The 25,539-nt window shown below is 65.4% G+C and overlaps 2 protein-coding genes and 1 long non-coding RNA gene across 11 annotated transcripts in view; 1 reads left to right on the top strand and 2 right to left on the bottom strand.

Annotated features, from left to right (window-relative positions):
- The first annotated feature begins 5 nt into the window (after nt 1-5).
- Nucleotides 6-4,079, top strand: TRAPPC2L (trafficking protein particle complex subunit 2L). The gene is made up of 5 exons (XM_045987355.1): nt 6-115; nt 1,514-1,686; nt 2,447-2,534; nt 2,957-3,036; nt 3,871-4,079. Exons 1-5 carry the CDS (start codon nt 83-85, stop codon nt 3,914-3,916), a joined length of 420 nt encoding a protein of 139 aa, XP_045843311.1. The 5' UTR covers nt 6-82; the 3' UTR covers nt 3,917-4,079.
- Nucleotides 4,080-4,496: 417 nt separating this feature from the next.
- On the bottom strand, nt 4,497-7,670 carry LOC123930894. 2 transcript variants are annotated; one of them, XR_006816161.1, is made up of 4 exons: nt 7,557-7,670; nt 7,117-7,267; nt 5,880-5,997; nt 4,497-5,441 (listed from the first exon to the last, which is right to left on the bottom strand). It is a non-coding gene; the product is annotated as an uncharacterized LOC123930894 (long non-coding RNA). The 2 variants fall into 2 exon arrangements; XR_006816162.1 differs by lacking the exon at nt 7,557-7,670 and adding an exon at nt 7,362-7,496.
- Nucleotides 7,671-14,011: 6,341 nt separating this feature from the next.
- CBFA2T3 (CBFA2/RUNX1 partner transcriptional co-repressor 3) overlaps nt 14,012-25,539 on the bottom strand; it is a 78,109-nt gene continuing 66,581 nt past the window's right edge. For 7 of the 8 annotated variants that reach the window (XM_045987341.1, XM_045987342.1, XM_045987348.1 and 4 more), the window contains 6 exons: nt 25,290-25,513; nt 22,622-22,707; nt 21,886-22,084; nt 21,465-21,533; nt 19,892-20,082; nt 14,012-18,476 (listed from right to left, as the gene is read on the bottom strand). In XM_045987341.1, the coding sequence (XP_045843297.1) occupies nt 18,177-18,476; nt 19,892-20,082; nt 21,465-21,533; nt 21,886-22,084; nt 22,622-22,707; nt 25,290-25,513 (1,069 nt within the window). In that variant the 3' untranslated portion in view covers nt 14,012-18,176. Of the gene's footprint in view, nt 18,477-19,891; nt 20,083-21,464; nt 21,534-21,885; nt 22,085-22,621; nt 22,708-24,355; nt 24,550-25,289; nt 25,514-25,539 lie in introns of those variants that run through there. The other variant, XM_045987349.1, reaches the window with a different exon arrangement.

Below are 25,539 nucleotides of genomic sequence, written 5' to 3'. Positions count from 1 at the left end.
TCTCGGGGGGCGGGGCGGGGGCGGGGCCGGGGCGGCCGCGTGATGCGCGGCGGGGTCACGTGACGGCCGCCGGGCCTCCAAGATGGCGGTGTGCGTGGCGGTGATCGCTAAGGAGGTGCGTACGCGGGCGGCCGCCGAGCGGCTGGGGGCGGCCCGGGGACCCCCGCCCTGGCCCCCGCCTCCCCCCTGCCCCGAGGGTCCCGCCGCGCCAGGTGGGGACGGTGCGGGGGGGGGGGTCCGCCCGGGCCGCGTCTGCCGCGGCCGGAGTGTCGGCCCGGGCGAGCACAGCGCCCCGACCCCGCCTGCCCCGACCCCGCCTGCCCCGACCCCGCCTGCCCCGACCCCGCCTGCCCCGACCCCGCCTGCCCCGACCCCGCCTGCCCCGACCCCGCCTGCCCCGACCCCGCCTGCCCCGACCCCGCCTGCCCCGACCCCGCCTGCCCCGCCGGGTCCCGCTCCGAGCCTGGCCGTCCGCTCGTGCACGTCGTGCTGCGCCGCGCGCTCCGGTCCGGCCGCGTCATCGCCCGCCCCGCGGCCAACGCCTCCTCTCCGCGCGGCCTGTCCCGGCCGGGCCCGGGTCTCCCCAGTGGCTCCCCATGGCCGTAGGGTAGCGTCGGGATAACTCAGCCGCCCCATCCCCTGGTCCCCAACCAGCCACTGACCCGCTGGTCAGCAGAACAGGCGCTGCTTCTCTGGGCCTTCGCGCCTGCAAACCCACTGCCGCCTTCTTGGCCGGCTCCGTGGGTGCCATTCCCTCCGGAAAGCGGTTTCCGAGCCCTGAGACGGAGCTGGGGGCCAGGCACACGGGTTCCGGCCGCACAGGGCGTTGCGTCCTGTGTCTTCTCAAGACCGGGCTCACGAGGTGGTCCTTGCCGAAGTGCTTCCAGGGCCGTCTCCTGCCGCCTGAGCACATGACCTGTTATTTACTTGGTGGGTTCGTGGACTGTCCATCCGCCCCGGGACAGCATCGTGTTATCAGTGAGCTGTGGCGTGTGGGAGACCTGGGAAGACCCTACTGACCCCCGGCGTTAGGGTGGAAAGAACTGGCCATGCAGAGATGAAGGGAGGTTCGAGCTGAGCCCGGACGAGGGTTAGTGAGGGCAGATCAGTGCCTCTGCGAGGGGAAGGCATTGCCGTGGGCACCAACAGGAACAGCTAGTACTAAGGGGCTGGGACCAGAGCACAGGCCAGCACTGGGCCCTGCCCAGACGCTCAGGGACTCTCCCGGCCGCAGGGTTGCTGTCACACGGTGCTCAAACCCGTTGTTTTTGCCAGTGATGCCCCATGCAGGCAAGAGGTAGGCCTCCAGGGTAGACTGGGTTCCCCAGAGACACCCCCTGTAGCAGCTTGGGGGAGGAGCAAGCAATAGGTTTTAGAGAACGAGAGTGTGTCCCCCTGTGGCTAACAGGCTCTTGGCCAGTCCTCTGTCCTGAGTGTGCTGGGGCCTCATCCTCGAGGCCTGTGCGCCCGGCTTGGTTTCTCGGCACCTCAGTTCCGGCATCCTTTCTTGCAGAATTACCCTCTTTACATCCGCAGCAGCCCCACCGAGAATGAGCTGAAATTCCACTACATGGTGCACACATCCCTAGACGTGGTGGACGAGAAGATCTCTGCCATGGGGAAGGCCTTGGTGGACCAGAGGGAGCTCTACCTGGGCCTGCTGTACCCCACGGAGGACCACAAGGTGTATCCTTTATATCTGGTGGGGGGCCTGCTGGCAGGCGGTCTCCCTCCGCAGGGTTTCACGTTTGGAGATCCCTCCTCTGGTTTCGAAGGGCACTTAGGATCAGGTGACCTTGAAAGATGCAGTATCGCTTAGAAAGAAAGTGAGAGCTTTCAGCCAACAGGGAATTAGGGTCCCCTGAGACCAGTGAAGCCTTCACACCATTTTTTACTTTATTTGGGAGGATAACGTGGGAAAAGGTGGGCACGAATTCCTTGGAGAAGTGTGGCAGTCTCACACTGGTGGGAGAACCGGGGCCTCTCCACTTCCACCGTGAGGATGGCCTTCTAGGCTCTGTCCTCCGGGCCACCGCCTCTGAGGAGGGACAGTTCCTCTGTCACGAGGCCCAGCCCCACAGGCCACCATCACAACTTGACCAGTCCCTGGGGATAGATGGCATGAAACCCCTGGAGTACAAAGACTGCTCTGTGAGTAGTATTGTTGCTTGCCCTCCGGGACATCTGCCCGAGAGCCGCTGTTCTACTGGATAAAGTGGGCTTTCGTGGCGTGGGTGCCTTAGGCAGGGCCCCGTGGGGTCCTCCTGGTATTGTGGGACACGTCCAGCCTGGGGTCCTTGTATGGTGTCCTGTTTTTCCAAAGTGGCCTTGGAGCCAGGGGCTGTGCACAGATGGCCCTTGGCTCCTACACTCTCCGCAGTGATGCCTTGCCTTGTGCTGCACAGAGTCCCTGTGAGAAACACGTGTTCCCTAACCAGCTCTGCAGGTACGGCTACGTGACCAACTCCAAGGTGAAGTTCGTCATGGTGGTGGATTCCTCCAACACGGCGCTGCGGGACAACGAGATCCGCAGTGTGAGTCGGGGGGGGGGTGTCTGCGGGACTTAGAGACCCGCCGTGTGAGTGGGGGGGGGGTCTGCGGGACAACGAGACCCACAGTGTGAGTCGGGGGGGGGGGGTCTGCGGGACTTAGAGACCCGCCGTGTGAGTGGGGGGGTCTGCGGGACAACGAGACCCACAGTGTGTGTCGGGGGGGTCTGCGGGACAACAAGACCCGCAGTGTGAGTGGGGGGGTCTGCGGGACAACGAGACCCGCAGTATGAGTCGGGGGGGGTCTGCGAGACGAGAGCCAAAGTGTAAGCAGAGGGGGGGGCGTTCTGCGGGCAGTGCCTGGGCTGGCGCTTTCTCTTTCCCACTTTGTTTTCAAATGCTGAGAAGTCAGAACGTTGGCAGCAGCCGTGTGTACCGTGAACCGACGCCATTGGCTCTTGTCGCAGATGTTCCGGAAGCTGCACGGTTCGTACACGGATGTGATGTGCAACCCCTTCTACAACCCCGGGGACCGCATTCAGTCCCGGTGAGCCGACCGCGGGGCAGCCCCTCCCTTGCGCAGAGCCGCGGTGCCCAGCGTGCGGGAGGGAAGGTCTGTCTCAGTGCTGGGCGTCGTTCCTCTAAGCCGTGACGCTAACGCAGCAGAACCCTGTTTTCCAATACTCTCACGTGGGTGTCCGACATAAAAACAGACGAGGACGGGGTGCAGGGCACAGACCTTGCCCTCTCGGTTTCCCAGGTGGGCCCAGTCAGTCCCAGGGCCTCCACAGAACCCAGTAGGGGCCCAGGCACGTTACTGGACCTTTGCGAGAAAACGCCCTCCTGCTCCTGCCCAGTTTTGTCTTTGGTGTTAGACTTGGGTGGTTAGGAAACTGGACTGTAGGGATCTTGCACGGAGTCCTCCGGTAGACGCAGACGTGACGCGGGGACTTCACCGAGATCTTACAGGGAAGCGTTCGTGCACGTGTTCCGTATCTGCTCCTGGGAATTCCCTGCATTCCTCCACGTGGTTCCCCAGGGGCTCCTCCGAGCCAGTAGGTGAGGGCAGGTCACCCCTGCCCGTGTGCCTTCCCTCAGCCAGGACTCCGTGTCTCAGCTCATCCTGGGCCCTGGGTGAGAGAAGCAGGTGCTGGTACGGAGAACCCTGCGTCTCCCGGGCCGTGCGGCACAGGGACAGCCGCCGCCCCTCCCCCTCCCCAGAGATCCACCACAGCGGGACTGCGGGGACGGCAGAGACCTAGCCTCCCCCTGCCGGGGTGGCGGGATGCTGGCCTCGCAGCCGAGCGTACGTGACTGCAGAGGGACTGTCCCTGTCCCGGGTACCCGGTGGGGCTGCTCTGATGGCCGCTTCTCTCCACAGGGCCTTCGATAGCATGGTGACGTCCATGATGGTCCAGGTGTGCTGAGCGACAGCCCGGCCGCTGTCGTGGGGGAGAGGCCCTGGGGACAGGACTGTATCGTCGCGCGGACGTCTGTGATCACTTGCCTGTTTCTGAGCCTCACAGACGTGCTGCTGGGGGCACGGTCTCGGGCGCGCTGCGTGCAGACTAAATGTCCTCTGGGATTGGATTTGGCGTTTTCCTTGTGTCGGTGGAGGATTTAGCTGGACGGGTAGCGTGGGACTCAGGACACCACACGGCTCGGAGCGGGGCAGGGAGGGGGGTGGGACAGCCCACAGCGCGTCGGGCCCTAAAGACGCTGCCGCCGCAGCGGGAGCTGACGGAGGTGCTGGGAGACTTGGGGGCGGGCCGGTGCTCCGGAGGCTGACCTGGCGGGGAGGTGTGGCAGGACTCTTGTGTCCAGAGCCCCGTCGAGACCCCTGCCCCAGCCCACACACCTCCCCCTGCACGGAGGGGCCTGCATGGCTCCGGTTTCGCGCTGGGCCTCGGGAGGCCCCCCTCGCAGGGCCGGGGAGCTTGACTTGGGTTGTCAGGTACCACTGGCTTTCTGAGGGCAGAGCAAGCAAGTCCCAGAGGCCTCTTCCTCGGTTGGGGCCCGGCTCGGTTAGAGGGGTCCCCGCTCAACTTGCTGCCCTGGCAGGCCCCCGAGCTGGGGGGGGAGGGGTCCCGTTGGGGACGGAGCCGAGGGTGACTGGATTTCTGCACTCTGCTTCCCCAGAGGCCGGCCCGGCCAAGTGCACGTGACTGCCTTCTCGGTTGGCCCGGGCTCTAGTCCCCTTAGTCACTTGTCGAGCACACTGGCTTTGAGTCACGGGCCCCAAGACAGCTGCGAGTCCCTCCCTCCCCTCCTCAGTGCGCCAGAGAAAGCCTCTGCCAGGAGGGAGGCCGCTCGGGGCCCCCTGGGCAATGGGGAAGGCGGTCCGCGTCCGGATGGAAGCCAGACACCTTCGCATCGCCTTCCTTCCCGTCTGCGGAACACGGGACTCGTGCTCGCAGTTCCAGAAGCAGAGGGAGAACTCAGTCAGCAGCGGGTGTTAAACCCAAGTCCCCGGACCCCGCCTCCCACCGCAGGTGGACCGGGAGGCCTCACGGAGGGCTGAGAGGCACCGACCAGCGGGTGCTGGGTCTCATGCCGGTGTGCCCCCTCGGCCTCACTTCCTAGTATTTGCTCCTGCCTATGTAGGGGCCGCGGGTGGCCCGCACGTTGCCACCTTGCTGCCTGCTGAGAGAGCCCCAGCGTTGCTGGCTACAGTTGACTAACAGAAGGTATTTCCTCCTCTCCGTACCCCCCATGGGGGGTCATTACGGCATGTGAGAGGATGGTACTGGGAGAGACTTGGAAGGGAGACAGCCAGCAGGTGGAGTCCGCGGCATTCGTCATTTTCCTTCTGCATTTTGGATGTGATGGCTGGTGCTAGGGCAGCCCTCTCGAATGCATGAGGAAGAGTTTTCTCTCCTACAGACGGGGAGCAGAAAGCCGGAGGGAACATGGGTTTTGTGACCGGGGCCTGGACTTCTTGCAGTCAGCATTCTGTAGAGGACAATAAAGGAAACCGCTGTCTTGTGGAAGGCACCGCTATTTGGGTCTTTCTGTAGGTGCAGCCAGACGAGCCCTTAATCACGCTTTGCAGTCAGGCACTTTCCCACACATGGTTGTGTGGCACCCCCATTTTAAGCCTGAGAAAAACAGGGCTCAGAGGTAACAAGCTGGCCCTCACGCTGCCAGCGGAACCGTCCTGTGGTGGCTTCCTGTCACCTCGCAGCTCTCTGCCTTGAGGCCAGCCTCCTTGTGGGCCACCGCCTGCCCGTCTCCCCAGCCTGGAGCTGGGCTGTGCCCAGCCAGCCCGCTGCACTGTGGTTGCTTGGGAGATGGCTTCTTGTCCTTCCCTCTGCCCCGGACCAGACAGGGAACCTGTGTGTCTTGGCCTTCTCCAGGCACATCCATGTGAGTCCCCTCAGCAGCTCTCACCTCTTGGAGCCCTCACCACCCATGCGGCCACCAAGTCAGGAGCGTTGTTCATCCCCTCTCCATCTTGGTCTGCTTTGGCCTGAAAACCACGGGAGAGGAGGAACTCCTACGTCACTCCCTAGAGCGGCCACACAGAAGGGGTCAGGAAAACACTCCGAAAAGGGACCCGATGGGGGGTGGGGAGACTGCCCACAGGACCTTGCAGAAAAGCCAGCATGGTGAGCGCCTCAGGACAGAAACAAATCCCCCCTCACCAAGGAAGGGGAGCAGCCCCTGGGTGCTGAGCAGGCAGGAACCGGTGTCACCCGCTTGGTGCCGCACAAACTCCAGCCCACGGGGCTATGTCCCGTGGGTGTGCCTCCTCTGCACCGCCCCCCCCCCCCCCCCCCCGACGACATGCGGTCTAGGGCCACCCCGGGCTCTGCCCTGACGCTCAGCCCCGCCTTCCTGCCTTCTCATGGGCGCACGTATGTGTGAGCGAGCGAGCAGCACTCCCAAGTTCCGGAGGCCGGAGTCAGGAATCCAGGGCTCAGCCGGGCTGGCTCCTCCAGGCGGATCCCAGGGGGACGTGGTTCGTGCCTCTGCAGCTTCGGACAGCCACCCGGTTCCTCGGCTCAGACGCAGCCCTACACCCCCCGGCCCGTCGCCCCAGCCTCTCTGGGGGCACGTGTCTCATTGGATTTAGGGCCCACCCAGATGACCCACCGTGATCCTGACCTCTTCCCAAATAAGGTCCCATTCGCAGGTTCTGGAAATTAGGATACGGACCTTTTGTTCCAGGGGCATCGTTCACCCCACTCAAGGGCAGACTTGACCCCAGATCATGAGGGTTATGAAGCTGGTCTGAGAGGATGCCAGAGACAAATGCGGGTGGAGAGCCAAGGAGTGGCCTGTCCCCCTGACCCCACCTGTGGACGGCAGCCTGGGGCAGCTCTGTCCCGGGGTCAGGAATGGGTAGGTAGGGCAACCAGGTGAGTGGCTTTAGAAGAGCCTAGTGAGGGCTGGTTGGCGGTTACCTAGCTCCAGAGCAAAGGGAGTTTCCTTGCCCAGCCCCGCACTGGGAAGGAGCACGCGCTGCCCCTTCAGGGGGGAAGTGGGTTGTGTGCCTCGGAGCCCGGGCAGTCGGAGTGCCCAGCACGGGGACCTCCCTTCTGCTCTCTGAACTTCTGACCAGGGCCAGGCTGGGGCCAGGAGCGCAGGTGCGTGTCCTCCCACAGGGCCTCACACTGTCACTCACCGTTGGGGGGCAGCACCGACCTCGCAGGCCACCAGGCCCGGGCTGGACACGCAGTTAGCCACGGCTCCGCATGGAGCAGGGGGCTGGCTACTGGCTGAGAAGTGGGGTAGGGCGCAGTCTGGGACCCACCGCCGGCCTTTCGCTGTCAGGCCTGCACTCGATAAAGAGGCAAATAAAGGGGAGGCCTGTTGTCATCTGCTTTAAGAAAACTTTTTAAAACTATTGAGATTTAATCTTAGGCTTACCGTTAAGACACGTTTCTACTTTTCCTTAAAAAGACTTGGAGAGCTCCAGGCCGACCCAGCGCAACCTGCCCGAAGCGATACCCAGTGCCGGCCGCAGCCCCGAGCGGCGCAGGACACCCCCCCACCCCGGCCCGATTCGCCCCCCCGCCCCGGCCCGCCCCCCCCTCCCCCACGGTGCCCGGCTCCGCGCACGACTTGTGGCTCGGGCTGGGGCGCCGCGGAGCGAGTCCCGCGGAGAGCGCAGCTGTCGACCCCGACCCCGCGGCCGCACTCCAAACCGCACCCGCCCTTCCGCACGGCGGACACCGCGGACAGGGCTCCCACCGCCCCTGCGCGCGGAAACGGGGCGCGGGCGTGAGCGCGGGCCCCGCCTCCCCGGCCCCGCCTCCCCGGCCCCGCCTCCCCGGCCCCGCCTCCCCGGCCCCGCCTCCCCGGCCCCGCCTCCCCGGCCCCGCCTCCCCGGCCCCGCCTCCCCGGCCCCGCCTCCCCGGCCCCGCCTCCCCGGCCCCGCCTCCCCGGCCCCGCCTCCCCGGCCCCGCCTCCCCGGCCCCGCCTCCCCGGCCCCTCCCACCGAGCCCGCTCGGGCCCCGCCCACCGGTGCCGCCTTCGCGATCTGCAGCGGGTCCCGCCCCGGACGCCGCCGCGCGGGAAGAGCCGTCCTCCGGCGCCCGGCTGTCCCTGGAAGTCCCCGCGGTCCGTGGCGCGCACCCCCGGCACATGGTCCTTTTGGGCAGCACCTGGAGCCGAAGGCGGACTCCCTCGGGACACCTGTTCTCCTCCCCTCTTCCGCAGCGCGGCAGAGCCCTTCCTGCCTCCAGGAAGCCTTCTTGGGTTTCTCCGCGGGAGGCTCCCAGGCAGGGGCGTTGCGGTCATTGCCGCGGTAGTTACGACCCGCAGCTCCTGGGCATGGAGCTCTGGGGCATCAGACCCTAACCTGTTTCCAACCTTCTCAGAATTCCCACTCACACCCGGACTGTCCAGCCGCAGACAGGGGCGGGTGATGTGCCCCTGTGGACCGGGCATGCCCCAGGGGTCCAGCTGGGGAAGGGAGCCCCCCCTGCCGCCGTGTCCCATCCAGTGGAGACCTGCTGGGCCCTGAGCACAGACACTGGGGACTTGGAGAAGGGTCGTGGCCTCCCTGAGCCCGAGTTTCCTGGTTCCTCAGGGAGTCACAGGTTCGTGTGGTTTAGGGAACACACCTTGATGACTCGGCCGGGGACGATGGTCTCATGCAGCCCCACGGCGGCCTGGGCTGCGCTCATGGTGGCCAGCTCGATGTATGCGTAGCAGGGGCAGGTGGACAGGCGAGTGGGAGCCACCCCGGATGTCCGGGCTCCGCAGTACCCCAGGTCTCCTCCCTGAGCCCCCCACCCCCCGCTCCCCGCTCCCCGCTGCCTGGCTGGCACTGACCCCTTGGGGTGTCCGGAGAACTTGGCGCACAGGATGGTGATCGGGCAGACCTCCTCGCGGGGGCTGAAGTAGGCCCCCTGCTCCTCTGCTGGCCCCGTAGTCCGCCTGCCACAGGTGGGCCCCCGGTGTGGAGGGGCCTCTGCAGACGCCTCGCCCCCTCCCCCCCAAGGGCTCCCACCGCAAGTTTTCTTAGTAGAGGCGTGGAAGTAGCTGCCACAGTCTCGGTCCCCCACCCTGCTGCGGGAGGACTGGAGACAGAGACGTGTGCCCTCCGTGTTGAGACAACCCCGAAGTTCATCTGGCCTGCCCAGACAACGTGGGCCTTTTAAAGTGGGGTTTGTGGCCACGGTGACTGGCCAGCTGGAGATGTCCCGTGGAATGGGTTCTGTTGGGACGCCAGAATGCCTGAGGACACAGGCCCCACGTTCCGGCCTGGGCAGCCCACCCCCCAGTCAGGTCCTGTCCTCTGGCTTCTCCCCTCCCGGGCCTGTGCCCCTTTCTTTAGTCCTCAAGGCCAGGAGGAGGTGGCCGACCCTGGGCACCCACCGCGGGGGCCCCATCTTGCCCCCTCCAGGACTCACATTGCCCGCATAGACAGATCTGTGGTCCAACTCCCCCTTCTCCATGGGGGTCCCGGGGCACAGGCAACCTACAGAGAGGGGCGTCAGGATAGGGGTCTCACTGCAGGCAGGGGGCTCCAGGCAGGGGCTCCAGGCAGGTGCTAAGGGCAGGCACCTCACGTTCATGGCTTACTTCTCGCTCCTTGGGGAAAGAGGCTTAACCCCCAGGAACTGTTCTGAAGGGCTGACCGCACCGCGGCCCCTCCCCGTGGGCTGGCACCGAGCCTCCAGCAGCGGCAGCCCACCCGGATGCACCGATGGGGTGGGGGACTTGTGGCCCACCCACCAGGGAAGGTGGCAGCCGGGCCCGCTGGCTCTCACCTGCCCCAGCAGCTGCAGGGACACTGCGGCCCCCGTGCCCCCCTCCTCCGCTGCCGAGCCCTGCACCCCGGGCGTCTCCGGCCCTTGATCTGCTCTGTGGCCCACAGCTTCAGTTTGACGGCGTCTAACTGCTGCCCGCACAACCCCAGGTTGAGCCCGAGGCATGACAGCCCTGAGGCTCCTCTTGAGGGAGGTCAGGGGGAAGAGGCTTGACTCTGTCTGTCCTCAGAGTCACTGGCTCCAAGGGGACATGCTGGGGGGACCAGGAAGGCCGTGTGGACTGGGGCCCTGCCATCCTCCCTGGCCTTGCAGGGGTGGACGTACCCGTGACCCTCTTCTGGGTCAGGAACAGTGGCCTGGAAAAGGGTCAGGGCTGCAGCCGTCGGTGCCTCTGATCCATGCACGAGCACCTGAGACCCCTGGCCAGGCTTCGCTGGGCTCCACGTGGACGTTACCTGGTCAGGCAGGGGGAGTTCAGCCAGGTCCTCCCGTCCCAGAGACAGGAGGGAGCCCGCCTTTGCATCTTCCTGGTCTTCCTCCGCTTCCCCTGGCTGCTCCTCCTTCCCGTCCCTGACCCCAGAGGGGGCTTCCAGGCTCCCCAGCCCTGGGCCTCAGGGCCCGTGGAAAGGCTTTGTGGCCAGGCCTCGGTGGGGGTGGGAAGAGGGTGTGGCCAAGGAGCGGCAACATGCCAGGTGAGCGGCGGCTGGTGGCCTCCCTTGCCCGCTCTGCGCTAGCACCTGCCCTCCCCAGGGCTTTAAGCTCCTCCCCAGGCCAGCTGCTCCCACGAGAGCGAGAGCGCCTGAAAGCCTTCCCACTGGGCTGACCACCAGCCCCAGCTTCTGGGCCCTCCCCTTCTTCCTCACCCAGGAGGAACCCCCAGGACAGCAGAGGTGCAGAGAGGAGGGGCGCCGGGAGGCAGGGCTGGGCAGGGTCTGCACCTGCATGAACTCTGCCACGCTCCCCGCCACTCCTGCTCAGGGTCAGACCACGGGTGGGACGACACGGGCAAGAGCCATTCCTAAGCGCGCACGAGCAGGAGGGACGGCACTGGGATGAGGGCAGGCCTCCTGAAGAGACAGGGGCTGCCCTAGAGGGACTGGTCAGGCAGAGCTGGGGCAGAGGACGGTGCGGGCGGAGGGACCGCTGTGAGCAAAGACCTGGCAGGGGGTGAGGGCAGGGCGTGTGCCACAGGAGGCCGGAGCCATGGTCCGCCCAGGGGAGGCCCCGTCCCTGCTGGTTCCCCACGGACACCCCTCCTGCGCCCTCACTCTGCACCCGATGGCAGGGGGGAGCCGGAGTCCTTCCCTGACTACAGGCCGTAAACGTCGAGTCGGGTGCGGTCCGGTGATGGACGCAGGAGGCCCAACGACCGCTTGGCTTCCAGCCTGGCCTCTGGTCCTCACCTGTCACCCCTGGAGGGCGCCGTGGGCCCGTGTCCCCATGTGTCCTGGCCTCCATCTGTCTTCGCTGGAGTGGCTGCTCTGGCTGGCCTCAGCCTGACTCGGCCTCGGCGGGGCTCCTGCTTCGTGTTTTTGGGGGACTCCTCCGGGCGTGTCTGCTCACCCCGGCCCAGAGCCCCCCACCCCAGGCCGTAGCCGGTAGGTCCGCTCTGGGCCCGTCGGAGTTGCTTCCCTGGGGACCTGAACTGTGGGGAGCTGCGTCTTACATGCTGCTGGCCTGCGGGCCCTGGACCCAGGACAGTCTCTCTCCCCAACGGGGCAGAGGGCGTGGGAGCGCTTGTCGCTGCTGCCCTGCCTCCTGGGCCCAAGCCCTCTTCCCAGGCGCCTGGCTCTGCGCTCTCACCTCGTGGGCCCCGCGCAAGCCCTCCGCCCTCCAGGAGCTCCCTGCTGCCACATTGCCTCCCTTCCGGAGTCCACACGGTCACACCAGGAAGCCTCCCTGATTGCTCCTCCTTCCGCCGGGACTCGCCCTCAGCCTCCCGGGCGTGCCTGAAGGGCAGCATCCTTGTCTGCCCTGACGACGGGGCCTTGGCCCAAGGCTGGCTGGGTGAGGATGGAAGGACAGCCATTCTGAAACAGGAGGCTGCCGGGTCTTCGGCCTCCTGGGGGTGCGAGGCCCCATGGAGGGTCTGCAGCCCGGGCACTTCCCTCCACCTCCACGTGGGAGGCAGAACACCACGGTGGCGGTGTCCAAGCCAAGAGCCGGCTGGACTCAGGCTGGGCCCCCTGCCAGCCTCCGTCTGAGCTCAGATCTCTGCAATGGAAAAACGCCGTCAGCCCGCTCTCTGCTGGGACTGCTGACACACCAGGCCCGGCTGGGGCTCCCGCCAGCCGCCTGGCGGGGGTACAGACTCGCCCCCACGCTGGCCTTTCCAATGACACCTTTCAAAATACATCATGTTCCAAGCCCGGGCCCAGGTATTAATAACAGCCCTTCCTCCCAGGGGCTGCCGGGACACCAGGAACGCTAAGCCCTGGGCATCTGGGAGCTAGGACGCTCTGGGCGCGCCTCCCTGGCTCCTTGGGGTCAAGGTGTCCCTTCCCTCAGTGTCCTCCCTTGGGAGGGTCTTGGGGAAGGTGCGGGGCACAGCCACAAGCCTGGACGTCACCGGGACCCAAGGTCATCCAGATCACCTTGAGGACCCAGATCATGAAAGTTCACTCTGCTTGGCAAGAGCACAGGAGGCTGCGGGTGAACTGAGCCAGGGTGTCCATCGCCGTGCACACCCCAACTTACGTCACCCGTCTGTCCAGCACCCCCATGGGGCAGGGCCTTGTCTCTTGCCTGGGACCCGGAGAGCCCTCCGTACAGAGATGGTGAGCAGCCCCACGAGACGCGGCTTCCCTGCGGTCACCGGGAACCAAGGAGAGGCACAGCCCCGTGATGGCAGACGTTGGCTTTATTACACGACACAGATAACGGATGTGACCTGAATCCGGACGTCCCACAGCACCCAGCACCCAGGCCAAACACACACATCAGGGGACACGCAACGGGGACGGCATGCCATGGGTCCCATAGCACTGAGGAAAACCCGTCACAGGAAAACGAACCAATACTCGCTCCAACTCCTTCGGGGGAGTTAAAAAAAAAAAAAGAGGAAAAATCCATCCAATCCCCATGAGCCTGTTCCCAGGACCTGACACCCTGGAGGCCAGCCTGGCTGGGCCCCCTCATCCGGGTGTCCTAGTATTTTAAAAACGGGCTCCAATTTGAGTCCTGACGTTGTTTCGCAGGGGTCTTTGGGACGGCACTCCAAGAGCCAGTCAAGTTGGAACAAAAGGCATAGGAAGCAAAATGGAGATTTCCAGAACGGTGGGGGCCCTGACAGGAGCCGTGGCAGACGCTGGGCTCCCCAGGCCTTCGCCGTGAGTGGGTGGATGGAGGAGCGGATACGTGCCCTCAGCCTCGCACCTCGTCTTCTGCTTTCTCCTCCAGCCCTGCCGGCGGGACCTTCACCTGGGGGCCTTGCTCCCAGCCCCATTTTGGAAAATATCCCGTGTGGCGTGGAGCCTGGGGCTAGGAAGTGCTGGGCCTCCAGTATCCCAGAGAACACCCCCCGCCATCAACCACATTCAGCTCGGGCAGGGGCTGTCCCTGCCGCTCTCTGGAGCTCCGAAGGGCTCATTTCCAGTGTCTGCCAGCCCAGGATGGAAGACGGGAGTGGGAAAGAGGCACAGCAAGCCATGAACGCCCGGGTAGGAGAGCTCCAGGGGCACTGGTCTCTTTCTCCCCACTCCTCCTCCTTTCCTGAGGACACCTCCTCCAGGCAGTGACCCTTGGAGACAAGGACGGGACACCCACAATGTTGGGGTCTTGCCAGGGAATGTGCTCACCCTGACTGGTGACCCTGGTCACGGGGCCCCCGAGCAGGTGTGTGGGCCATCTCCCAATGAGTGCTCCTGGCCCATGGCCACCGCACTTGCCAGGCAGTCTCAGACTGGCCAAACCTGTTGCTAGGACATTGGTCCAGTCTACTCATAATGCCTGGAGCAGGCCTGGACCAATGGTTGAGGAGCGGGGGGAGGCCAGTTGCGTCCACAAGCAGATTCCTTTAGGGCAGTTGAGGTCATGGAAATATCGAAATTGCCCTTGTAGTTTTGGAACACTGGGGGATGAGGCGGGTCCGAAGGATGGAGACGCAGACACGGTGGGTGGACGAGGCATGGTTGTGCGGTTAGACTGGAAAACAGACGCGTGTGTATGTGCCTGGAGTGTATTGGGGTGGGTGGTGGAGAGACAGGCGATTAGGAGAAAGTCTGAATGGGAGACAGTGGAATCACGTGGCAGCTGGGATAGAGGAATGGATGGACAGATCGATGGGTGGGTGGGTGACTGGGTGGGTGGATGGATGGACAGATGGGAGGATGGACATGGGGCAGCCCCTGGCCTGGGCATCTGCCTCCTCTCGTCCTGCCCTGGGCCCTTCTGGACATGGCTGTGTGTGGATGGACAGGTGAATGAATGAATGGATAGTAGATGGACAGATGGACGGTAGATGAATGGATGGACACGTGGATGGATGGATGGATGGTAGATGGATGGATTTGTGCATCGATGGATGGATGTGTGGACGGATGGATGGATCGACGGGTGGATGGACGAAAAGAACGGATGGGTGGGCGAGTGGATGGACGGCCAGCAAATGACTGGTCAGAAGGGCTAGCTGACGTAATAAAAGAATTGAGAAACGATTGTAGTCTGGCTGGGGGATGGGCAGAATAACGACCAGCCATGCTGGCCACAGTAGGCTAGAACAGGCAGGACAGGTGGGTAAGAGTGAAGGGCCTTTGGTGTCATTTTGAAGATATATTTGAGAAAACTGGCAAACAGAAATTTGGGCCTGTCCTGATCCCTTCTACCATGTCACTGAGATGAAAGCAAACCAATACCTCCTAGCCCCCGGCCTGTCCGTCTCGCTCTGCTGCTGAACCTCTAGAAGTCCTGAGGAGCGACTCCCCTGTCGATGCATGGGCAGTCCCTGGCCTGGGCATCGGCCTCCTCTCGTCCTGCCCCTGACCCTCTGGACCTCCAAGACTGCCTCCCCGCTTTCTTCTTCGCCCCTGGTAACACCCAAGGCTTCCCTTTGGTCGTGATGAGCTGTAGGGATGCGGACCCTCTATTCTGGTGGAGTCTGGGGTAGGCCAGCCTGTTCACACGTGGAGAAGGAGACACTAGTCTTTGTGGGGACCCCCCACCCCCTAGACCCCACCGGGGATGGTGACACGTCCTAGTGGGTCCACGGCAGGACGGGAAACAAGGAGATAGAGGAGTGGGTGGGAAAGGTTGAGGGGGTCAAACACTGGGAGGTGGGAGGGCCTAGGGGTGCCCGCTCCTTCTCGTTGGCCCCCCCCATTCTGCGCACTGTATGCGCCTGGGCTTGGGGCGAGGGAGCTCTGGCTGCTGCCCGGCTGCCTGCCTCACTCTGCCTTCCTGCGGTAACCTGGGGCTCAGAATGGGGAGACGAGCCCTTTGAGCTTGACTTAGGGGGAGGGAGGCTCCGTGAGCACCAGCGTCTCACTGAAGCTCTGGGTCACCTGTGAGTCTAACCCGGGCGCTGGCCGGCGCGAGGAGACCGGCCAGTGGTTCACAAGCTCAGGAGGTAGCAGGGCGCGAGGGTCTCTGAGCAGAGAGCGGGAGGCTAGAGCCCTTCTGCAGACGCCCTCTCTGCATGAGAAAGGCAGGTGCCCACTCCAGCCCATCTCCTGATGGCAGAAACTCTGCCACAGCCCCTCCCCAAAGCTAGCGACCCCGCGACCCCGCGTTCGGTGCTGCTGTGAGGTCTTTGGCCGAAAGGGGTCTGAGCACATGAAGGACAGGAACACCAGCTCCCAAAACCTGGACCGGGCCCCAGTGCCCTGGGTGGGAGGAGCTGCGGCCACGGCAGACACAGAGCTTCCCGGGACAGCTCCCGGTGGCCGGCGCGAGGCCTCAGCTTCCTCCCTGCAGGCCCCCTGCCCCAGCTGCTGTCCCCTGCCCCAGCTGCGCTCTCAGCCCGCAGGGGCTCCACCGTCGCCTGCGGCCGGCTCTCCATGCCGGGCTCCTGCAGCCCCCGGGGCTTCTTGATATCCGGGACGCGGGTGGGGAGCAACACTGGGAAGACGGCCTTTCAGAGTGGGCTTGAGAGGGACCCGGTCCCAGCAGCGACGGTGGGCGGGGCTGCCCCATCTCGGACCCCCGGCCCGCTGACACACGACACTCCCTGGTGCACCTGCTTGACCCTGAGGGGGGCCTTGTGAGGAGCGGGGAGACAGGCAGGCAGCGAAAGCCAGCGGCCCCTGCAGGGAGGTGCAGGGAGGGCTCCTGCACGCCTTGCCTTGGACCAGCGGCCTCAGCCTAGCCCTGACGTTGGGGACCTGGATCATCGGGGCCTTAGACCTGCTCACCCAGACCCCCAGGTTACCCAGAGCAGACGCACTCTGGACACAACCTTGGGGAACCGAGTCCAAAAGCACCTGCTTCCAAGGTACACCGCCCACACGGTTGTTTTCATAGGTTCGGCGCTTGCCAGGGAGAAAGACAGAAGCTTGGACGCACGGCAGGTGGGTCCGGAGTCTCATCGGGAGCCCAAATCCCACACCGGTCCTTGCTTTTCTGAAACCCATGGAAGCGGACTTTGACAGGTGCCTGGCCCCGTGGCTCGAGCCCGGGGACATTTCCGGAGGAGAAGGCAGGCCTGTCTCGACTTCGAGACTCGGGTTCACCATCAGGCAGGACTCGGTAAGGCCCCTGGCTGCGGCTCCCAGACGGAACCCGTCCTCCCAGGACCACACGATGAATTTCTACAGCTCTGGGAGGGATCACAGCTATCACACAAACCCACTGCTCCTCGCAGGACCACGGTTCCGATTCCTTTGAAAATCTATTTTCTGAGCTTTCTGTGCTCTGGCGGTTTCTCTGATTTTATTTGGCAAACAACCCTTCTCTGTTACCACCACCATGAGCGTCATGATTTGGACCTCTTTGAGAACTATATACATTCACATTAGCAAACACCAGGACTTCTGGCCTCTCAGCGGGGCCCCCAAGAGCCCCAGTTTCAGTAGCTGGTCACTCCCCGTATTGTACTGTGGTCCTGGGAACCCTCCCAGCGATGCGAGAACACGCCAGACCGCGAGCCGCTGCGGGTCCTCCCACGGAGCCCGTGCGAGGGCTTCCCTACTCTCTTACGTCCTCTGTCCTCTGCGAGAAGATCGGGGCGGCTGAGCGGGTTGAGGAGACGGGCTGGGGGCCCACAGCGGTACAGAAACGCAGGGCTCCCTGCGGCCACCAAGCCTCCAGCAGGCCGGTGAGGGCATTCTTGTTTGCAGCTTTCCCTCTGTTTCTGCGACAGCGTGCAGAGCGGAGAGTGGGGACAGCAGACTCCGGCCGGGGTGGCGGCGGCGGCCTCGTGGGGCACGAGGGGAGGTAGAGAAGCGGAGACGGAGAAGCAGCGTTTCCGAGGCCCAAAGGCCGTCTCCTGGAGCTCCGAGAAGCCGCCCAGGATCAACCCAAAAGATTGTCACAGTTTCGTTTCGGAGTTATTCTCTCCTGGGAAAGACACATCAGCGCTTTCCCACGCGTGGAAAACATGCGGCGTGATGAACGTTCACGGAGGGCGCGAGGACAGACGGGGGGCCCCCGCGCGCACCTGGCAGGGCGCCCTCCATCGCGGCAGAGACACCCAAGGGGCCTCTCCTTGAGCGAAACCCTCCAGAGCCCGCGGTCCCCACACCCCAGACGCGGAGTCAAAGCGAGAGAACAGGATGACACCTGAACAAATCCGAGAGTAGAGGACAACCGTGGACAAGATACTTTGGCAGTGACAAAACCATTTTGGATTTTGATGTCTTGTGTTTGCTTTTTGGGTTTCCTTTGGAGCAGAGGTGTGTCCGGCGTCCTTGGCTAGCTAGCTGGCAAGGTAGCTTACAGGAATGCTTCCTTTTTTTTTTTTTTTTTTTTTAAAAAGTTTTTTGGATTTCTACTTAAAGCCAGAGTTTAATGTTAAAGAAAAAAAACTCTGAGAAATGTTTCTTGAGTTGGAAATTGGAATCGTTCTTACCGTCTTCACTGCATCGACGCCACGCCCCGGGAGCAGCTCCTGGGCCGCGGCGGCTCCAACCTCCCGCTGGAACGAGTCGATTTTCTGTTTCCCTTTTTAATCACGAAGGGGACAAAACCCCCGTTTCCTTCGTCCGCTTCTCAGTAGGTCTATTCCACAAAACCCCCCAAAATCCTTCAGGGAAAATACAAGCCACCCAACAGATGTCGTCATCAAGAGAAAGCGTACAAGGGTCACAGAGACAGAGACACGGGGGAGTGCGAGCGGGCGGCGGCCGGGCCGCTCTGTCGCGGGGTCTCTGAGGGCGCGAGACGGCCGGGTCACTGAGGAAGTCGCGTTGATGCGGTCTTCGTTGGTTTGTTTCTTCTGGAGAAGCAGCAGCGACGGCTCCCGGGCCGGCGGACCGGAGGGCTCGGCGTCCGTGGGCCCCGCCGGTTTGGGGGGCCGTGGGCAGGGGGCGGGTCAGCGGGGCGCGGCGTCCAGGGGCCCGGGCGGGCCAGGCGAGCCGGGTCGGGAGGGCCCCGCAGAGCTGGCCTCGCTGGGGCTGGCGGCGCCCGCGGGCAGGCAGGGGCCCAGGCTGGCTGTGGCGTCGGGCGGTGCGGGCCCCGGGTCGGCCACGGCGGCCGCGGGGCCCTGCAGGCTCTGGCCGCACACGTGGTGGTGCTTCTCCCAGTCCCGGTGCTGGCAGAAGGCGCCGCAGTAACGCGCCGCGTTGCAGCCGCTGCACGTCTCGCTAGCCTTGCGCCCGCAGTTCCAGCAGCTCTGGGTGAGGGTGGGGGGGGACACGGTCAGGGGGTGGCTACGGGGCGGACGCTGGGCCCCGTCCACCCAGGTGCCTGGCCCGGCCGACGGGGGCGGCACACACCGCAAACACACGCACTTGGTCCGGCCACGGCATCGCAGAGCCAGAAGAGGACGGCCCTGACCGGTGACTCGCCGCAGCTCATGGGCGGCCTTCAGCGGCCACAGCCATGACCGCGGGCCCCTGGCTAGGCCGTTCTGGGGATCGGGCTCGCGCTGCCGAGGCACACAATTCTAGCCAGCTGCGGTCAGGTTCACGTGGCATTTACAGGACTGTGGGTCCTTAGGAGGGAAGGCAGTCACACCCTGTCCTCTCTTCCAGGAAGCCCTCCCGGGTTAGCTGGGATCCAACTCCAGAACATGGCACCCTGGCTGGGTAAAGACTGCCAGGCTCCAGTGTGGCGTGCACGGCCAGGCCTGCCTCAGGCCATCGGGCATCTGCTCCCTTTCTGTGGGACGAGCGGTAACTTCAGCCGTGCACGTGAGCAAAAGGTGGGCAGGGATACCAGCAGGAGCCCGAGCTGGCAGCCAGGCCGAGGGTCGGGGAGCCCATGCCCGCCCCAGGGGGAAGGCCCAGTGTCTAGTCGGCCCCCAGAGCCTCTTGGGCCTCCACGCTTGCTGTGCTCAGCTGCACCGTTCTCAGTTGGCCCGGCGTGCCCCTGCCTCCGTCCTCACCGCCCCTTCCTCACGGGGACACTGCTCCCCCAGATTCCTGCCTGGCTCGCTCTCTCCTCCTCCAGGACTCTGCTCACACGTCCCTGCCCCGGCCCGAGCTACCTGCCTGTTCTACCCGCCTGCTCCTCCTGAGCTCAGCGTCTGCGGGAGCAGCCGCTGCAGACGCATGAGCTGACCCCCGGGGCCGTCCACGCACACGCACACACCAGGGCTCTGGAGATGTGTCCCCTCCAAAGGGCCGTTCCAGGAGCCCCCTGGGCAAGCTGTCTCCCTTCCCCTGACTCCTCTGACACGAGAGCCCTTTCTGGGCGAGGACGAGAGGCACCCCAGCCCTTGCTCTGCTGGACCCCGCCCAGCCCCTGATGCCCGGGCGCAAGCAGGACGGTGGCGCTCACGCCCCTGCTGGGCACATGCACGGGCGGCGGCCGGGGAGGCGCTCCATGTGCACCAGCAGTCCCCACTCGCCTGGCGTCCCTGCTGTCCCCGGTTAGCCAGAGCACGGGCGTCGGCCGGCCCGGGTTTGAATCCTGGCCCAAGAGGCCTCGGGCGCGGCCTAGAGCAAGCCACCTAGCCCTGGAGCCCTCAGTGTCCGCATCCGCGCGACGGGGAGCCCCAGCTGCCCAAGGTCGCGAGGCTGGGAGGCGACACAGTGAGGGGTCGGGGCCCGGACCCAGAGGCTGGGGCCGGGGTAGGTGCCGTACCTCGCTGGAGTCCTCCTGCTGGTTGACGACGGTCAGGGCGTCCTCCGAGGCCTGCCTCCGGGCTTCAGCCAAGGCGCGCTCCATCTTGGCCCGCTCCGTGCTGATGAGCTCGTGGGCCTTCCGCTCGGCGTCCGACACGGCTTTCTGCAGCTCGGACATGGCCTGCCGCTTCACTTCATTCACGGCCTCCTCTGCAAACGACACGCGGGCTGTGGGCACGCGGCCGGGCCCCGCCGGGCCTCCTGGACTCGTGTGCACCTGCGACCGGGCACGCGTGCGGCAGACTGGTGTGGGGGCGTCTCCCAAGCCTGGCTCTTCGCTGCTGTTCCCAGACCTCAGTGTGCGGTGGCACGGCCCTGGGGGGCGTGGCCAAGCCCACCCTGACGTGGACCCCACGGGCACGAGAGGATGAACCCTGGAACCTCGGAACCCACGAGTTCCAAGCCACGCTGATGCTGGGGCCGGCACCCACCTTGAGAACCAGAGCTATACTCTTCTGCCCCCTGGACGGTCTGCTCCTTCTGGGTGGTGCCGAAGCAGTCCGGGGTCGCCCCCCCAGGGCTCGGCATTGCCGTCACTGCGGAAGGCCTCCGTCCCCACCCCGGCCGCCTCCGGCCTGCTCGCACCTGAAGATAAGCCGGCGTGGGGCTGCGGTGTGAGCGCAGCTGTCTGGCCGAGCCCAGAGCGTCTGTTTGGGTTTCACTGTGCTCTCCAGCCCTGGCAACCACTCACGGCCGCTCAGGCCTGCCTCACTTTACCTGGCAGTGGTGTGTGGGGATGCGGGTGGGATGAGCAGGGCTCAAGGACCCTCCGTGTGAGCCTTTGCATGCCGGGTGTGGCCGGCTGCCAGCAGAGCTCGCGAGAGCTGCCCGCCCCCAGGTCACCCCAGGAGTGCCGTGCAGCTGTCGCCAAGGGTCTCCCGGGGGCAGATGGAGGCAGAGGGGACAGGCCAAAGACATGAGGACCCCCTCCTACTGTCCGGGCCTGGGCCTCCCCCATCTTGTTCCAGGCAGCTGCTACCCATCTGTGGCCCCTCGGTCTCTGAGTCTGGAGGGGACGCTCCCCTCTCTCTGCTCTCAAGATTCTGAGACTCTCCCTCTGCCTTATGCTTCCCCTTGAACCCATCGATGAACACGGCATCTCAGGGACCCTGCTGCTTCTGTCCCCGGGCGCCTCCCAATGGAGCCCCCGCCCCCCTCTGTTTTCCTCAAGCTGCCCACTGGCTCCTACTTCTGCCCGGCCCTCCCCATCGTGTGTCCCCATGTGCAGGGAGTGTCCCTGGCACGGGTCTCTGTGCTACACTCAGAAGGCCGCGGGCGCCCCAGCTCTTTGTCTCCCGCACGTGTGTCTGCGCACACACGTGTGCGTGCAAGACCCAGGGACCCAGTCGGTTCTGCAGAGCGGCACACTCCTCTGCCTGAAAGCGGCAGGTGGCCACCCTCCTGCACTGAACACTAAGTGCGCCCTGAGCCTTCCCGCAGGGTCCGCAGAGCCCTGTGCGCCCCACGCTGACGGAAGCCCTTGCAAATGACAGGGCACGGAGGGCACGCCGGGTGCCCGGCCCCGCACTCACCAGCCTTCCTCCATATCTCCTCGGGCATGTAACCAGAGACGCTCCGAGGCAGGAACTCCCGGTGGGCGTCTGCAACACACGGACGCGAGCGTCACACACACGGGCCACACCCAGCCGGGTACAGGGAACAGTGTGTGTCCCTGCGGGGCTCTCCTGGCGTGCCCCTGCGTCGGAACCCTGTATCCGCTGCGGGGGGGGGGGGGGGGGCAGGGCACTGCCAGGAAGGAGGACACTCTGGGGCCCCTTGGCCTCGGTTGGGACCTGGGCCTTGCTCGGTTCCTGCCGTCACCTTCCCTGAGTCAGGCCTTCCGGGGCTCTGGGCCGTATCCCTACGCTGTAGTGCCAGAATGGGGGCGCCGGTCTCCGTCCTCGGCGCCCCTGCCATGCACCCCTGCCCCCCGTGGCGCCCCCTCGCACGCACCTAGCGGAGACCCCTGTGCACCCGGGGAGCTGCTGAGGGCCCGGGCGGGGGCAGGTGCCGGGCCCTTCTTGGTTTCCTCGCTGTCGCTGCAGCGCCGGACCCAGTGGCTGAGCTCCTCCCGGTCGGCTTCTTGGCATTGGCGCAGCACGGTGAGCGAGCGCCGCGTCTTCTCCGCCATGTCCATGATGCAGTTCAGGAGCTGTGGGCGGGCAGGCGGGGCGCGTGTGTGTGGGGGGCGGCCACAGAACTCCTACACCCTGGGCCTGGGCCATCCCGCCGGCCACCAGGCCCGCCACCGTGCGCTCAGGGCCATGGCGTGAAAACTGCCTCCCGCTGCCAGGAAAGGCACCAGGCCTGGGGTGGGGGGTGGCGGCCAGACTCTCCATCTGGGGCTGTTCTTTCAACGCTCCAGGTTGTGCTCTGCCGGGGAGAGCAGCTGGGCCAGCGCTGCTCTGGGGACCACACCTGCCTGGGCTCCCTTCCCACAAAGGAAGCAGGGGGACGGATGACCCTGAACAGTGTGGAAGGGTCTCAACCCCCAAGCCCCCTTTCTCCCAGAGAGAGGTGTTCCGTAGGGGCGGAGATGCGAGGGTTCTGAGGGGCTAACGGGCCAGGCAGGTGGGCACATAGCAAAGCTGGGCCCACAGGGAGCCTGTCCCCCCCACCCCCGCAGCCCCAGGGCCCCACGGGCTGGGCGGAGCCGCAGGAGTCTGGGGCGCTGGGCCTGGACACTCACGTGGTTGACATGCTTCCACTCCTCCGCCCACTCCCGCTCCGTGAGCCTGTGGTCGATCACCTCCTCCTGCCGGGACCCCTGCACGGCTGCAGGGTGTGCAGAGGCTCAGTCCCGACCACGTCCCAGGGCCCCCTTCCCCAGCCCCCCCTCCAGGCCCCGCCCCACACCCAGGCCCCTCCCAGGAACCCAGGCCCCGCCCTGTGCTCCCAAGCCCCGCCCCTCACCCCAGGATCCGTCCTAGGGCTCGGCTTTGCCGGCCTAAAGGAAGTGGAGAGGGTGAGAAGGAGGACCCTGGACACGGACCTTCTGTCCACTGCCTTTGCGGGGAGGTCAAGAACAGGCCTGGCCTCTGCTCCGTGTTTGGGAGGAAGAGACGAGTCCCCATCCCTCAGTCCAGGCTGGGCCACCCCTCCCCCACCTCCCTGTCTCCAAACCCGTCGTATCTCCCTTTCCCTGCTGCTGCTGCCCATGAAGATCCCTCAGGCCCCATTTTGAAGGCCTTGTCCCTCCTCCAAACTGTCAGCGGTCACTGGCCGCTGCCCGGCTCCAGCCCGGCTCCAGCCCACGCTGCCCTACGCCCTGGCAGCCAGGGGGACTCCTACACACCCCTCAAAGCCCAGGTCCCTGGCGCCCTCCACAGCAGCCCCGAGCCCTTGAGAATTCATTCAGCCCCACAGGGATCTGCGTGGGAAACAGTCCTGGCTGCTGCCCAGTTCATTCTGTCCTGGGCAGGGCTGTGAGCCTCCTGGGTCAAAGTCCAGTGGGACAAGAGGCTGGGCTCTGGCCCATCAGCTGGGTCCAAGGGGGCCCCCTGGGAGACGAGGTCTGGGAAACCCTTGTTCCCCACAGGCCGCCAGGCCCCTTCTCCTCAGCGCTTGGTCCATTCCCCTACCCTGCTGACCTTCCAGGGTGTGAGAAGGCTCTCCGGAGAGGCTCGGGCAAGGGGGCCCCCCAAGGTGGCGTCTACCGTCACTCCCCTCCGATAGACGAGAATACCAAGGCTGGCTCAGGGGCTGTGACTGCCCAAGGTCCCCCAAGGTCAGCCGAGCCTCAAGCGTGTCCTCAGCTACTGTCTGGCAGAGCTTCAGGGACAGAAGGAATGGGGTGTCCTCCCTGCCCCCAGCGGTGACAAGACACAACCCTGAACCAACACGGCAGTGCCTGCCTGTCCTCCTGCGGCTCCTGACAGATCAGAGGCTCCGGGCTGCACGCCGCCTTGGATGCTCCCGTCACGGGGCCCCGAGCCTATGCCGGGTGACTCAGGGCTGGCCGGGGTGCCTGGCCCGGGCTCTCACTGTTTCCGCCTTTTCCAGTCCCCGAGGGTCCTCCAGCCTCCCCAAACCTGAAATGCCTTTTCAAAGTGCGGCGGGAGTGGGAGTGAGAGGCGGGCCCCTGCCGTCCACCACCCGGTCCTGCCGCCCACGGAACCGGGGCTTGTGCCCACACCCCAACCAAAATAGTGGCTGAGAGGTGCCTGACAGCTGGTGTTTATTTTTGCATTAGCAGAAGCGGGTGGGAATTAGCACCTGCCGGACCCGGCTGCAGGGAGCCAGACGTTGTCACCTGCTGCCTGGGCCCCGGCCCTGGAAGCTTCCGCAGGGTGGGGGTGGGGAAATGGCCTTGCACAGGGCGAGGCCTCTGCTGACCCTGCCTCTGGGCCCCCCAAGGGCGCCCTGGGACTCTCTGGGGCAGCTGTTTCCAGGCTGTTCCCCAGGACACTGGGGGCTCTTCATCTCTTAGTCCTCCACACAGAGGGGGTCAGAAGGTCAGGCAGGTAGGAGGAGAAGGCTTTGGGCACATGCACTGGGTTTTCTGGGTCTCCTCATCTGTGATGTGGGCCTGCCCTCCCATCAGTACCGGGCCTTCCCCTGTGCCAGGCCCCGCGTGAGCTCTCCTCACGCCGCCCGGAGGGGTGGGACGCCTGCCGGCTGTCGGAGGGAAAGACAGCCCGGGAGGTCAGCGGACGCACGGGAGGCTGCAGGGTGGGAGCCGGTGCGTCTCCGAGGCTCCCTCTGTCCCCCGAGGGCCGGGCTCCTGCACGTCCCTCCCCCACGCACAGCTCACGCACTGGGATCTGGCACGCGGGCCTCCCTCCCCGACTCAGAGAGCTGGACACGCCCTGTGTTGTCAGTGGTGCTCAGAGAGGCCTTCTGAGTCTCGGGGGGGCATTTGCTTTCTCTCGGGTTCCTGGGCCCAGAGTGTGGGAGTCCCTGGAAGCGGGCTCACCCGCCCAGCCTGCCTAACAAGGGGTCTCCTGCTGGCTGGCCGGGCCCCCAGCCTCCTGCTGCCCCGCAGGACCCTGAAACCCCCAGGCAGACATCCTGTGTGTGGACCTGGCCAGCGGCCAACGCCCGTCTAGCTTCCCGTAGAGGGAATGCCCGGTCCCAGGGGACAGGCAGCTCTGCACCCACACGCCTTCCCGCCGGGGGAGGGCGGCCCCCCACCTGTCAGGGACGTCAGACCCCCAAGACAGAGGGCTGGGAAGGATGGCCCTCGCGAAGGCCGGGGCACGCCCCACTGCACTGCGGTCCTCCCCACACCTGTTTCTCAGCATCCTTCCTGCACAGACAAGGCCCGGAGGCATCTGCCCGTCTCTCCCGTGGGCCGTGCCCACCGAGGCTCTGTGCCGCTCCCCAGCCCGTGCAGGCCCCCGCGGGTCCCCGCTCACCGAGCTGCCGATGGCGCTCCCGCAGCTCCCGGGGGTCGGGGGGGCGGTAGGAGTCACGGAAGTGGTGGGCCATGGCCATGTCCTCCAGTCGGTAGTGCGGGGGCGGCGTGGGGTGCGGCAGCCCGTTGCTGGGGCTGTAGCGCTGGGCGGGGCTCAGGGTGCACGGCCGTTTGCTGAGGTGGTCGGGGTGCAGTGGGTCACGGTCTGACCCATTATCTTTGGTCCTGACCCAAAGAGCAGACGACGTCAT

This window comes from Meles meles, chromosome 19 (genome assembly GCF_922984935.1).
Source record: "Meles meles chromosome 19, mMelMel3.1 paternal haplotype, whole genome shotgun sequence".
Lineage (NCBI taxonomy): Eukaryota > Metazoa > Chordata > Mammalia > Carnivora > Mustelidae > Meles > Meles meles.
Note: the sequence above shows the minus strand (reverse complement) of the source record. Positions and strands in the feature narration are given on the sequence as shown.

Coding starts and splice junctions, on each gene's coding strand:
- TRAPPC2L (XM_045987355.1), top strand. CDS start 83: ATGGCGGTGTGCGTGGCGGTGATCGCTAAGGAG. Junction 1,687..2,446: donor CCCACGGAGGACCACAAGGT/GTATCCTTTATA, acceptor CCAGCTCTGCAG/GTACGGCTACGTGACCAACT. Junction 2,535..2,956: donor GGGACAACGAGATCCGCAGT/GTGAGTCGGGGG, acceptor CTCTTGTCGCAG/ATGTTCCGGAAGCTGCACGG.